Source organism: Eretmochelys imbricata, unplaced genomic scaffold (genome assembly GCF_965152235.1).
Source record: "Eretmochelys imbricata isolate rEreImb1 unplaced genomic scaffold, rEreImb1.hap1 Scaffold_38, whole genome shotgun sequence".
Lineage (NCBI taxonomy): Eukaryota > Metazoa > Chordata > Testudines > Cheloniidae > Eretmochelys > Eretmochelys imbricata.
In genome coordinates, this window is record NW_027554350.1 from 49,282 (window position 1) to 63,467 (window position 14,186).

Here is a 14,186-nt window from a genome sequence, read left to right on the forward strand (position 1 = left end):
GACGTGTCAGTGGGGTGGAGGGTGACGGGGGGGGCGTGGAAACGGGGCGGGGGGGTTTCGCATTGTGGAGCCTGTCAGGAGATATGCTGGGGGGAGACACAGAGGCTGGGGGGGCTGGATCAGGGTCCGAGTGTGCGGGGGGGTCCCCCTGGATATTCCCACAACTCCCCCCCCCCCGCAGCTCGGGACCCCCACCTGCTCCGTCCGGACCTGGGCGGACACTCCCCCCGCAGCCTCGCACCCCCCCCCGCCGCTGCCCAGCCGGCCCCACGCGTGTTCGCGGGGGGTGTCGCTACTTGTCCCCCCCCCCCGCTCCGGGCGCGGAGGCGCCTTGTCACTCGCACCGGCTCCACGGTCGCGTCCGCGCCGCTGCCCCACGCTCGCCCGGGCCCCCAGCCGCCCCGGTACGTGCAGGGGGCGGGGTGGGGAGCGGGCTCGGCTCGGCTCGGCTCGGCCCGGCCCAGCCCGGCTCGCCTCGGCGGGATCGATCCCGAGCGTCACCGCGCAGCCATCGACCCGCCGGCGGCGATCGATCCGGGGGCGGGGGCGGGGGCGGGGAATGAGGGAGCGTGGAAGGACGCGGAAGGAGGGAGGGGGGTCCGAGTGGAGGGAAACAAGGGAGCGTGGAAGGACGCGGAGGGAGGGAGAGGAGGGTCCCAGTGTGGGGGGAACTAGGGAGCGTGGGAGGGCGGGGGCGCGCAGGGCTGGGGGGGCACTAAGGCGGGGGGGCTGAGATGCTGGGGGGAGGGACTGGAGGGGGAGCAAGTGAGGACAGTTCTGGCCCGGGGCGGGGACCTGGGCCCGGGGTGGTGGGGGGGTCAGGACAGAGCAGGTTGGGAGCCCAGACACCAGAGGGTGTGAAGGTTCCATGACTAGAACAGTGGGGGCGGGAAGGTTCCGGGGTGGAACGTTGGGGCTGGAAGGTTCCGAGGCGGAACATTGGGGCTGGAAGGTTCCATGACTAGAACAGTGGGGGTGGGAAGGTTCCGGGGCGGAACGTTGGGGCGGGAACGTTCCGGGGTGGAACATTGGGGCTGGAGGGTTCCATGACTAGAACAGTGGGGGTGGGAAGGTTCCGGGGCGGAACGTTCCGGGGTGGAACGTTGGGGCTGGAGGGTTCCATGACTAGAACAATGGGGGCGGGAAGGTTCCGGGGCGGAACGTTGGGGCTGGAAGGTTCCGAGGCAGAACATTGGGGCTGGAAGGTTCCGGAGCAGAACGTTGGGGCTGGAAGGTTCCGAGGCGGAACATTGGGGCTGGAAGGTTCAATGACTAGAACAGTGGGGGCGGGAAGGTTCCGGGACGGAACGTTGGGGCTGGAAGGTTCCGAGGCGGAACACTGGGGCTGGAAGGTTCCGGAGCAGAACGTTGGGGCTGGAAGGTTCCGAGGCGGAACAATGGGGCTGGAAGGTTCCATGACTAGAACAATGGGGGCGGGAAGGTTCCGGGGCGGTACGTTGTGTTCACAGGACGACGGAGGAGTGGGGGGACTGAGCCGTTTGCACTTTGGGGTGTCCCCTTCCTCAGCCAATCGCCCGGCTCCTCAGCTCGCGTCCCCCACCCTGTCCTCGCCCCGGCCCGGAGGTCAGAGCAGCCTGGCGGGCAGGTGGCTTGGGGTGGTGGGAGGGAGCGGGAGGGCGGGCGAGAGAGAGCGGGCGGGGGTCTCTCTCCTCATCAGCATTTAATGAGGTCGGAAGTGGAGCCACTTAATGAAGTTTAATGGAGTTTTAATTAGCGTCAGCTCTGCTGGGCCAGCATCACTGAGGCCCTGCATGCACTGTCCCCCCAGCCTCCAACCCTCCCCCATGGGCCAGCCAGCTCCAGGGCCGGGGGACCGGGCACAGGGCCTCTCCCCTCTAGGCGCGCCGGCCCCGATCTGCCCCGGGGCGGGGACTGGCTGGCTGGGGGGGGCGGGGTGCCGGCTCCCATCTGACACTCATTCAGTGGCCCACCCGTGATAGGGGTTCACCAGGACTCAGCCCCCACCCTCAGGGCAGGAGTTTCCCCTAAATTCCCCCAGCCTCCAAAGGCATCAGGCCTGGCTGTGTGGCCCCCCCCACGTCTGTGGCCTTGTGTCGGTAGGGGGGGGGGGGCTCCCGTGACCCCCCTGACCCCACTCCTGGCCCCCTGAGGGGACAGTGTCCAGTCTCGCAGCAGGGACGCGGGGCTGACGGACAGCTCTGCCAATCGGCCAAATTGGGCGGGGGGAGGGGGGCCGGGAGCCACACAGAGACTGGGGGGAGACTCCAGTTGTGGGGGCCCGCGGCCCCTGCCTCCTTCTCCCCATCCATCCCCCCACCCCAGCTGAGCCGGGGCCTCGACCTTCTGAGCTTCCCTGCAGCAGTGCCCTGCCAGGCTAGGGAGGAGGGGTATTGGCAGATCAGTGAGGTCTAGTGGTTAGAGCGGGGCGGGGGCTGAGAGCCAGGACTCCTGGGTTCTCTCCCCTGCTCTTTCTGTGTGACCTTGGGCAATTCCCGTCCCTTTGGCTTTTTCTCCATCTCCCTGCGTGTGGCTGGCGTGGGCGTGTTCCTGCAAAGGCTGAATCTGCTCCTCTCCTGATGGTTTAATTCTCTCCCGTCTTGCGGGGGGGGGGTGAGTCCCCCCAGTTCTGGGCCTCGATCCCTGAGCCGGGGGAGCAGACAGCTGAGCAACGAGCCTTGTGCAGTTGTGACCTGTGGTGCCGTGGGGGGCGGGGGGTCAGGAGAAGCACCTGGAGCGAGGGAAGGCGGACGGAGCTGGGGGGGCCGTGCAATGGGCTGGCTGGTCAGAGCCGGCAGCCCCCCCTGCCACCCCCCCACGGCTGATCGATCGGCAGCCGAGACACTGAACCATTTCCCATTGTCAGACAAACTCCCAGCGGCAGCCCCGGTGGGAGGGGGGGCTGTGACTGATGGACGATGCCCCCCAAGAACAGCCCCCCCAGCTGCCCCCGTCCCCCGTTCACACCCAGCCAGTCATTCACCTGCTGTTTTCTCTCCCCCTCCATCTTCCTGTCCTTTCCCCACTGCTCCCATCCCTGCCTCCAGTCCGCCCCCCCCCCGCAGTGAATTTGCAGCCCCCCCACTCTGTTACTGGTGAGAATTATTTGCACTGGAAATGCAAGCGTCAGCATGGCGCCCACAGTGTACAGGGAATTATTGTGGGGCCTACAATATTGGGTCTCTCACACACTGTGCCCCTTGGCAGGGCTGTGGGAGGGGAGACCCAAGGGGCAGAAAAGGACATGGGGGGTGCAGATGAGTGTGCGAGGGTAGGCGAGTGTGCGGGTGCAGGTGGATACACACAGACATGCAAATGGAAGATGTCCCCCCCACCAGGCCCCGCCAGGCCCCTTCGCTGTGTCTGGCCCAGCTTGGGGCGAGGCCGGGGGAGGGGGGCCGGTCGTACCCTCGCCCACAACACCCCCTGCTGGGAGAGGGCCTGGGTTCACCCACTCCCCATGCCGGCCCTTCCCCCTGGCCCTCTGTCCCCCCGGCCTCCCCATCCCCAGGGAGCGTCCCCCAGCCCTTCTCCCCTATCCCCCCCAGCCTCCCCATCCCCAGGGAGTGTCCCCCGGCCCTTCCCCCCTGGTCCCACCATCCTTGGGGAGCCTTCCCTGGCCCCACCCCCTGGCCCCCAGCCCCCAGCCCCAGGGAGCCTCTCCCGGCCCTTCTCCCCGGCCTCCCAGCCCCCCCAGTCCGAGGAAGTATCCCCCGGCCCTTCCCCCTTGTCCCACCTGCCCTTCCCCCCCGGCCTCCCCATCCCTGGGAGCATCCCCTGGCCCTTCACCCTGGCCCACGGCCTCTCCATCCCCAGAGAGCATCCCCCCACCAACACCCCCCTCAGCCTCCCCAAGTCCCTGTCGATGCTCCCCAGACTCTTCCCGCCCCTTCCAGACCCTGCAGCGCCGCCCCCCCAGCCTCCCCAGAGCAGCCATGGACCCCACAGCCTCTGGTGCTCCCCCAGTCTCCTCTGTCCTCACAACGCCTCCCCCAGCCCCCCCCCACCTCGACAGCTGGCAGCCCTTCTGACCCCCAGCCGCTGCCAGCCCCCCAGGCTGACCCCTGGATGGGGGAAGGTTAAGGCTGGGGGGGTGGGGGCTCACTGAGAGATGGGCACAGGGGAGACTGGGGTGCCCTGCACCCCTGACCCGCAGCCCCTGCCGGCCTGGAGCCGGGTGTGACCCTGTCTGTGCAGGGCCGGGGGGCGGGTTGTGGGGCTGGGTGTGAATGTTCACGGGGTTCTGCTGCCCCCTGGCGGACAGAGGCTGAGGTGCAGGTGCTGGATCAGCGTTTGCTGTCGGTGCCAGACCCGGGGCAGATTGTGTGTGCGTGACACTGTCAGGGGCCCTGTCGCACGGGGGGGTGCGTGACACTGTCAGGGGCCCTGTCGCACGGGGGGGTGCGTGACACTGTCAGGGGCCCTGTCGCACGGGGGTGTGTGCGTGACACTGTCAGGGGCCCTGTCGCACGGGGGTGTGCGTGACACTGTCAGGGGCCCTGTCGCACAGGGGGTGTGCGTGACACTGTCAGGGGCCCTGTCGCACGGGGGGGTGCGTGACACTGTCAGGGGCCCTGTCGCACGGGGGGGGTGCGTGACACTGTCAGGGGCCCTGTCGCACAGGGGGGTGCGTGACACTGTCAGGGGCCCTGTCGCACAGGGGTGTGCGTGACACTGTCAGGGGCCCTGTCGCACGGGGGGGTGCGTGACACTGTCAGGGGCCCTGTCGCACGGGGGGGGTGCGTGACACTGTCAGGGGCCCTGTCGCACGGGGGGGTGCGTGACACTGTCAGGGGCCCTGTCTCAGGGGGTGTGTGCGTGACACTGTCAGGGGCCCTGTCGCACGGGGGGGTGCATGACACTGTCAGGGGCCCTGTCGCACGGGCGGGTGCGTGTCTCTGTCAGGGGCCCTGTCGCATGGGGGTGTGTGCGTGACACTGTCAGGGGCCCTGTCGCACGGGGGGGTGTGCGTGACACTGTCAGGGGCCCTGTCGCACGGGGGGGTGCGTGACACTGTCAGGGGCCCTGTCGCATGGGGGTGTGTGCGTGACACTGTCAGGGGCCCTGTCGCACGGGGGGGAGCGTGACACTGTCAGGGGCCCTGTCGCACGGGGGGGTGCGTGACACTGTCAGGGGCCCTGTTGCACGGGGGTGTGTGCGTGACACTGTCAGGGGCCCTGTCGCACGGGGGGGTGCGTGACACTGTCAGGGGCCCTGTTGCACGGGGGGGTGTGCGTGACACTGTCAGGGGCCCTGTCGCACGGGGGTGTGCGTGACACTGTCAGGGGCCCTGTCTCAGGGGGTGTGTGCGTGACACTGTCAGGGGCCCTGTCGCACGGGGGGGTGCATGACACTGTCAGGGGCCCTGTCGCACGGGGGTGTGTGTGTCTCTGTCAGGGACCCTGTCACATGGGGGGGTGCGTGACACTGTCAGGGGCCCTGTCGCACGGGGGTGTGCGTGACACTGTCAGGGTCCCTGTCTCAGGGGGGGTGTGCATGACACTGTCAGGGGCCCTGTCGCACGGGGGTGTGTGTGTGTCTCTGTCAGGGGCCCTGTCGCACAGGGGGGTGCGTGACACTGTCAGGGGCCCTGTCGCACGGGGGTGTGTGTGTCTCTGTCAGGGACCCTGTCACACGGGGGGGTGCGTGACACTGTCAGGGGCCCTGTCGCACGGGGGGGGTGCGTGTCTCTGTCAGGGGCCCTGTCGCACGGGGGTGTGCATGACACTGTCAGGGGCCCTGTCGCACGGGGGGGTGCGTGACACTGTCAGGGGCCCTGTCGCACGGGGGTGTGTGCGTGACACTGTCAGGGGCCCTGTCGCACGGGGGGGTGCGTGACACTGTCAGAGGCCCTGTCGCACGGGGGGGGTGCGTGACACTGTCAGGGGCCCTGTCGCACGGGGGTGTGTGCGTGACACTGTCAGAGGCCCTGTTGCACGGGGGGGTGCGTGACACTGTCAGGGGCCCTGTCGCACGGGGGGGGGTGTGTGACACTGTCAGGGGCCCTGTCGCACGGGGGTGTGTGCCAGATGTGTGAGTGTCTCTGTTGGGGCCCTGTTGCACGCCAGGTGTGCAGGTATCTGCCAGAAGCATGTCACACACTGTGTGTGCATGTGTTTGTGTGAGAGGTCCTGTTGCACACTAGGTGTGTCTGTCTAAACCAAGGGCTCTGTCGCACGCCGGGCGTGTGTGTGTCTGTGCCAGGGGCCCTGTCGCACGCCGGGCGTGACTGTGTCTGTGCCATGGGCCCTGTCGCACGCCGGGCGTGCGTGTGTCTGTGCCAGGGGCTCTGTCGCACGCCGGGCATACGTGTGTCTGTGCAAGGGGCTCTGTCGCACGCCGGGCGTACGTGTGTCTGTGCCATGGGCCCTGTCGCACGCCGGGCGTGCCTGTGTCTGTGCCAGGGGCCCTGTCGCACGCCGGGCATACGTGTGTCTGTGCCAGGGGCCCTGTCGCACGCCGGGCATACGTGTGTCTGTGCCAGGGGCTCTGTCGCACGCCGGGCGTGCGTGTGTCTGTGCCAGGGGCCCTGTCGCACGCCGGGCGTGCGTGTGTCTGTGCCAGGGGCTCTGTCGCAAGCCGGGCGTGCGTTTGTCTGTGCCATGGGCCCTGTCGCACGCCGGGCGTGCCTGTGTCTGTGCCAGGGGCTCTGTCGCACGCCGGGCATGCCTGTGTCTGTGCCAGGGGCTCTGTCGCACGCTGGGCGTGCGTGTGTCTGTGCTATGGGCCCTGTCGCACGCCGGGCGTGCGTGTGTCTGTGCCAGGGGCTCTGTCGCACGCCGGGTGTGCCTGTGTCTGTGCCAGGGGCTCTGTCGCACGCCGGGCGTACGTGTGTCTGTGCCAGGGGCCCTGTCGCACGCCGGGCGTGCCTGTGTCTGTGCCAGGGGCTCTGTCGCACGCCGGGCATACGTGTGTCTGTGCCAGGGGCTCTGTCGCACGCCGGGCGTGCCTGTGTCTGTGCCAGGGGCCCTGTCGCACGCCGGGCGTACGTGTGTCTGTGCCAGGGGCTCTGTTGCACGCCGGGCACACGTGTGTCTGTGCCAGGGGCCCTGTCGCACGCCGGGCGTACGTGTGTCTGTGCCAGGGGCCCTGTCGCACGCTGGGCGTATGTGTGTCTGTGCCAGGGGCCCTGTTTCACGCCGGGCGTGCGTGTGTCTGTGCCAGGGGCTCTGTCGCACGCCGGGCGTGCCTGTGTCTGTGCCAGGGGCCCTGTCGCACGCCGGGCGTACGTGTGTCTGTGCCAGGGGCTCTGTTGCACGCCGGGCACACGTGTGTCTGTGCCAGGGGCCCTGTCGCACGCCGGGCGTACGTGTGTCTGTGCCAGGGGCCCTGTCGCACGCTGGGCGTATGTGTGTCTGTGCCAGGGGCCCTGTCGCACGCCGGGCATGCCTGTGTCTGTGCCAGGGGCTCTGTCGGACGCCGGGCGTGCCTGTGTCTGTGCCAGGGGCTCTATCGCACGCCGGGCGTGCCTGTGTCTGTGCCAGGGGCTCTGTCGCACGCCGGGCGTGCCTGTGTCTGTGCCAGGGGCTCTGTCACACGCCGGGCGTGCGTGTGTCTGTGCCAGGGGCTCTGTCGCACGCCGGGCGTGCGTGTGTCTGTGCCAGGGGCCCTGTCGCACGCCGGGCGTGTGTGTGTCTGTGCCAGGGGCTCTGTCGCACGCCGGGCGTGCGTGTGTCTGTGCCATGGGCCCTGTCGCACGCCGGGCGTGCGTGTGTCTGTGCCAGGGGCTCTGTCGCACGCCGGGCATGCCTGTGTCTGTGCCAGGGACCCTGTCGCACGCCGGGCGTGCCTGTGTCTGTGCCAGGGGCCCTGTCGCACGTCGGGCATGCCTGTCTCTGTGCCAGGGGCTCTGTCGCACGCCGGGCGTACGTGTGTCTGTGCCATGGGCCCTGTCGCACGCCGGGCGTGCCTGTGTCTGTGCCAGGGGCTCTGTCGCACGCCGGGCATGCCTGTGTCTGTGCCAGGGGCTCTGTCGCACGCCGGGCGTACGTGTGTCTGTGCCATGGGCCCTGTCGCACGCCGGGCGTACGTGTGTCTGTGCCAGGGGCCCTGTCGCACGCCGGGCGTACGTGTGTCTGTGCCATGGGCTCTGTCGCATGCCGGGCGTACGTGTGTCTGTGCCAGGGGCTCTGTCGCACGCCGGGCGTACGTGTGTCTGTGCCATGGGCTCTGTCGCACGCCGGGCGTGCCTGTGTCTGTGCCAGGGGCTCTGTCGCACGCCGGGCATGCCTGTGTCTGTGCCAGGGGCTCTGTCGCACGCCGGGCGTACGTGTGTCTGTGCCATGGGCCCTGTCGCACGCCGGGCGTGCCTGTGTCTGTGCCATGGGCTCTGTCGCACGCCGGGCGTGCGTGTGTCTGTGCCAGAGGCCCTGTCGCACGCCGGGCGTACGTGTGTCTGTGCCAGGGGCTCTGTCGCACGCCGGGCGTGCGTGTGTCTGTGCCATGGGCCCTGTCGCACGCCGGGCGTACGTGTGTCTGTGCCATGGGCCCTGTCGCACGCCGGGCGTACGTGTGTCTGTGCCATGGGCCCTGTCGCACGCCGGGCGTGCCTGTGTCTGTGCCAGGGGCCCTGTCGCACGCCGGGCGTACGTGTGTCTGTGCCATGGGCCCTGTCGCACGCCGGGCGTGCGTGTGTCTGTGCCAGGGGCCCTGTCGCACGCCGGGCGTACGTGTGTCTGTGCCATGGGCCCTGTCGCACGCCGGGCGTACGTGTGTCTGTGCCATGGGCCCTGTCGCACGCCGGGCGTGCCTGTGTCTGTGCCATGGGCCCTGTCGCACGCCGGGCGTGCCTGTGTCTGTGCCATGGGCCCTGTCGCACGCCGGGCGTGCCTGTGTCTGTGCCATGGGCCCTGTCGCACGCCGGGCGTGCCTGTGTCTGTGCCATGGGCTCTGTCGCACGCCGGGCGTACGTGTGTCTGTGCCATGGGCCCTGTCGCACACCGGGCGTACGTGTGTCTGTGCCATGGGCCCTGTCGCACGCCGGGCGTACGTGTGTCTGTGCCATGGGCCCTGTCGCACACCGGGCGTACGTGTGTCTGTGCCATGGGCCCTGTCGCACGCCGGGCGTGCCTGTGTCTGTGCCAGGGGCTCTGTCGCACGTCGGGCGTGCCTGTGTCTGTGCCAGGGGCCCTGTCGCACGCCGGGCGTGCCTGTGTCTGTGCCAGGGGCCCTGTCGCACGCCGGGCGTGCCTGTGTCTGTGCCAGGGGCTCTGTCGCACGCCGGGCGTACGTGTGTCTGTGCCATGGGCCCTGTCGCACGCCGGGCGTGCGTGTGTCTGTGCCAGGGGCTCTGTCGCACGCCGGGCGTGCGTGTGTCTGTGCCATGGGCCCTGTCGCACGCCGGGCGTGCGTGTGTCTGTGCCATGGGCCCTGTCGCACGCCGGGCGTACGTGTGTCTGTGCCATTGGCCCTGTCGCACGCCGGGCGTGCCTGTGTCTGTGCCAGGGGCCCTGTCGCACGCCGGGCGTGCCTGTGTCTGTGCCAGGGGCCCTGTCGCACGCCGGGCGTGCGTGTGTCTGTGCCAGGGGCTCTGTCGCACGCCGGGCGTGCGTGTGTCTGTGCCATGGGCCCTGTCGCACGCCGGGCGTGCCTGTGTCTGTGCCATGGGCCCTGTCGCATGCCGGGCGTGCGTGTGTCTGTGCCAGGGGCTCTGTCGCACGCCGGGCATGCCTGTGTCTGTGCCAGGGGCTCTGTCGCATGCCGGGCGTGCCTGTGTCTGTGCCATGGGCTCTGTCGCACGCCGGGCGTGCGTGTGTCTGTGCCATGGGCTCTGTCGCACGCCGGGCGTGCGTGTGTCTGTGCCAGGGTCTCTGTCGCACGCCGGGCGTGCGTGTGTCTGTGCCAGGGGCCCTGTCGCACGCCGGGCGTACGTGTGTCTGTGCCAGGGGCTCTGTCGCACGCCGGGCGTGCCTGTGTCTGTGCCAGGGGCCCTGTCGCACGCCGGGCGTACGTGTGTCTGTGCCAGGGGCTCTGTCGCACGCCGGGCGTACGTGTGTCTGTGCCAGGGGCTCTGTCGCACGCCGGGCGTGCGTGTGTCTGTGCCAGGGGCTCTGTCGCACGCCGGGCGTACGTGTGTCTGTGCCAGGGGCTCTGTCGCACGCCGGGCGTGTGTATGTCTGTGCCAGGGGCTCTGTCGCACGCCGGGCGTACGTGTGTCTGTGCCAGGGGCCCTGTCGCACGCCGGGCGTGCCTGTGTCTGTGCCAGGGGCTCTGTCGCACGCCGGGTGTTTTCCTCCCCCCTGCAATTTCCTCCCAGCTGCTTCCTGCTGCCGCGTTCCCCCTGCCCCCCCCATGCTCCTTCCCTCTCTCCTCCCCGGGGGGGGGGCTGGGAACTCCCCCCCTGCTCTGCCCCTCCCCTGTCACACCCCCTCCTCGACCCGCCGGGCACCACGCTGCCGGGGCCCATGCAGCCGAGCTCCCCCCGCCATGGTGAACCCCAACAGGTGGATGCCAGGTAGGGGGTGGGGATAGGAGCAGGGGGCAGGGCTGGGTCGGTTTCCCCTCCCTGGGCTCCCTCTCTGTCTGGCTGTGTTCATGGGGTGGGGGGGCTCCCGGCAGGGGGTGCTGTGGGGAGTGGGACAGGGCTGATTGTGGGGTGTGGAGGGTGGGGGGCACTGGCTGTGGGGGGAGGCTGGCTGTGGGGCTGGCCATGGGGGGGGCTGGCTGTGGGGTGGGGGGGCTGGCCATGGGGCACTGGCTGTGGGGTGGGGAGCCTGGCTGTGGGGGGCTGGCCATTGGGGGGGGCCGGCTGTGGGGGGCTGGCTGTGGGGTGGGGGTGCTGGCCGTGAGGGGCTGGCTGGTCATGGGGGGCTGGCCGTGGGGGGCTGGCTGTGGGGTGGGAGGCACTCGCTGTGGGGGGGCTGGCCGTGGGGGACTGGCTGTGGGGTGGGGGTGCTGGCCTTGGGGGGCTGGCCGTTGGAGGGGCTGGCCATGGGGGGCTGGCTGTGGCTGGGAGTGCTGGCCGTGGGGGGCGGGCGCTGGCTGTGGGGGGGGCCGGCCGTGGGGGTCCGGCCGATTCCCCGGGGTATTTTTAGCCGGGGTTTCAGTAAATCTGAGGCTGTTTTTAAACCAGCTAAAAATGCGAAAGGGAAACAAATAGGAGAAGTGAAAGTGCCGGGGGGGCTTTGCCAGGCCCGGCCCCCCAGCCCGGCGTGGGGCGCCTGCTCCCGCCGCAGGGCCCGGCCCCCGGCGAGGGCGAGGGGGCAGGCAGGCTTGTGTCCAGGGCTGGGAGGCAGGACTCCCCCAGGCCCCCGGCCCTGCCCCGCCCTGCGGCGGGCAGTTCCACAGGCCAGTCCTGCAGGGCAGAGCTGGGGATGGGGGAGGGGCTGGGCTGCCGGGGGCGGGGGGACATGTTCCTCGCCCCCAGGCGGCCCCAGGGATGGAGAATGCTGATGGGGCCCGGAAAGCGAGACGATGGGGGGCGGGGGGCCGAGGCTGTCACAGCTTGGGAACGTCAGGCCATGACCTGCGGGATGGGCCCCCTGGCTGTACCCTGCCCCCCCAGCCCCCCGCCGTACCCCAGCCCCCCCTAGCACTAGGCCCCAGCCCCCTGCCGTACCCCAGGCCCCCCCAGGCCCTAGCCCCACGCCGTACCCCAGCCCCCCCCAGTCCCAGGCCCCATCCACCCCACTGTACCCAGGCCCCCTGGCACCAAGATGTGGCCCCGTCCCCCCGTCCCCCCCATAGCCAGTCCCTGGGATCCCCAGAATGGGGCCTGCCCCCGCCCCCCCGCCCGCCTGTTTCGGGGTTTGTACCAGTGACTCAGTCCCTCATGCAAATGAGGCAGCAGGTGCCTCTTGACAGCCCCAGGCTCCGGGCCCACTTGCTCCCGGGGCCGCGGAGCCAGCCGAGCAGCCGGGAGCTGGGGGACCGTGTCTGCGGCCTGGGGGGCAGGGACCCCCCTGGGGCTGGCTGGCGGCTTGGAGAGGGAGGGGTTAAATTCTCACCCAGGAGGTAATTGCTGGGGGGTGTTTGGTGGGGAGCAGGGTTGGGCGGGGGTGGGGAGTTGGCTGGGTTATGGGTCACCCCAATTTGAGTTGGTGGGGGAGGGGGTGGGGGGGGGAATCTGATGGGGCGGGGGTTGGGCTGAAGGTTTCCATCTGTGGGAGGGGGGAGCCCCAGCCAGAGAGCACTGAGCGGGGGAGGGGAAAGGGCCCATGTCCCATCCCCACCCTGGGCTGGCGCCCCCTAGAGGGGACAGGCCCCATGTCCCATCCCCCCCGCCTGGGGCTGGATCGGGGCCAGTTCTGTGCCCCACCGCAGCGAAGGGACCCGGCCCCCCCTGGCTGGATGCTCAGTCTCAGGGCTTGTCACTGAGCAGCCAACGGGAGCCCGGACTCCTGGGTTCTCTCCTGGCTCCGGGAGGGGAGTGGGGCCTAGTGGTTAGAGTGGGGCGGGGGTGGGGGGAGCCAGGACGCCTGGGTCCCAGGCCCGGTTATTCATCGCTCCCTGTCTCTCTCTCTAGAAATAAGAATGTCTAAGCCTCTGGAGCTGGAGAAGGCGCGAGGGCAGCTGCATGGGGAGCACACAGGTACCCCCGAGACCCCACTGGGGGCTGCCCCCCATCTCCCTGCTGGGGCTGCCCCTCACCGGAGGCTGCCCCCCTCCCCCCACCAGTCTCTCTCCCGCAGCGGAGCTGGCGAAGGGGGTCAGGAACGAGGCCCTTAGCAGGCCCTGTGGGTGCCCTGGTTTGGGGGGCCCAGTGTTGGGGGGCAGGGCCCTGGGCGGGGGGTTGTGAGGGTTTGATCCCGCTGCGGGGGGCAGGAGACGAAGGTTCATTTTCTCTCTTGTTCCAGACACAGAACGAAACGGCCCCGACACAAACCACCAGGTGAGTGAGACGGGGGGGCTCTTTGGGGGGGAGTGTGGCAGGGGCCTGAGAGGTGGGGGGGCAGGGGAGGGCGGTGGGGGAGCAGTGGGGTTGGGGGGAAAGAGACAGCGTGCAGGGCTGGGGGGTCACGGTGGGGGAGTGCACTGGGGTTGTGGGGAGCATGGGGGCAGAGGAGGGTCCCCATCCCCCCACTGACTCAGGGTCCCCCCGTCTGTCGCAGACCCAGCAGAGCAAACCAGCCCCATTCTCTCCGGCCCCCACCGGCCCCAGCCCCAAGGTAAGAGCCGTGCCTGGCGGGGGGGCCGGTGGGGGGCAGTGCCTGGCGGGGGGACTGTGCCTGGCGGGGGGCTAGCGGGGGGGCCGTGCCTGGTTCCCAGGGGTTTCCACCCCCTCCCCCCCCGTTCCTGTTTTTGCTCGGTTGGCTGGCTGCGGGCGATGACTCAGGGGGGTGGGGGTGGGGGGAAATCCCGGGGCCCCCGGGGCGGCAGCAAAACAGGAAGCGGCTCAGCGGGCGGGGGGGCGGGAGAGAGCGCGAGCGAGCGAGCGCCCCACCCCCCCCGCCAACCCCCCTCCGCAAGCTGGGGAGCTGACCCCCCAGGAACCTTGTCAGGTAACCCTGGTCCTTCCCCCCCCTCGCAGCTCCCCAGCCCGGCCCCCCCATATGCCCCCCCATGCCGGCGGGGCCGGGGGAGGGGATCTCCCCGCCCAGCACCTCAGGGTTTCCGGGGGGGGGGGTGTGAGTCTGGCTCCCGGGGGGGAGGGAGAAATCAGCGTGAGAACGGCCCTGGCTGGCCTGGGGCCAAAAGTCTCCCCCCACCTGGCCCCCCTCTGATCCCTGGCCCCTCCGTTCCAACTCCTCTGCCAGGCCCCCTCCCCGACTCCTGACCCCCCACCCTTCAACTCCGACCCCCCGGCCTCCCTGTGACCCCTGACCCCCGCCATGTCCCCTCTGACCCCTGACCACCCCCCAGGTCCTGCTGTGACCCCGACTCCTCCGCTCCAACCCCCCTTCCAGGCCCTCTCAGACGCCCCACACCAGACCCCCAGATGTGACCCTTTACCCCCTACCAATGCCCTGCCCTGCCCCCCCAGTGCCCTGCCCCCCTGACCAGTCTCTCCTCTCCCCCAGATCAAGGCGGAGGACCCCCCAGCCCTGCCTCCAGCTCCAGCACCTGCCCCCCCGGCCCAGCAGCCCCACCTGCCCCAGGCCCAGCTCATGTTAGCCGGCAGCCAGCTGGCCGGGGTGAGTGGGGGCCCCTGGTGGCGAGGGGGGTGTTGAGTTAGGGGCCTTTCCCCTCTAGGGGGTGCCAGCCCAGGGGTGGGGGGCGGGGAATGGGACACAGGGCCTTTCGCCTCTAGGGGGCGCCGGCCTGGGGCT

The 14,186-nt window shown here is 70.1% G+C and overlaps 1 protein-coding gene across 1 annotated transcript in view; it reads left to right on the top strand.

Moving 5' to 3' along the window:
• Positions 1 to 10,404: 10,404 nt before the first annotated feature.
• The window catches only part of LOC144258824 (POU domain, class 2, transcription factor 2-like), a 29,927-nt gene continuing 26,145 nt past the window's right edge, over positions 10,405 to 14,186 (top strand). Inside the window, exons 1-5 of the mRNA XM_077806943.1 lie at positions 10,405 to 10,432; positions 12,443 to 12,508; positions 12,774 to 12,808; positions 13,029 to 13,085; positions 13,938 to 14,051. Coding sequence (XP_077663069.1) covers positions 10,405 to 10,432; positions 12,443 to 12,508; positions 12,774 to 12,808; positions 13,029 to 13,085; positions 13,938 to 14,051 — 300 coding nt within the window. The remainder of the gene's footprint in view (positions 10,433 to 12,442; positions 12,509 to 12,773; positions 12,809 to 13,028; positions 13,086 to 13,937; positions 14,052 to 14,186) is intronic.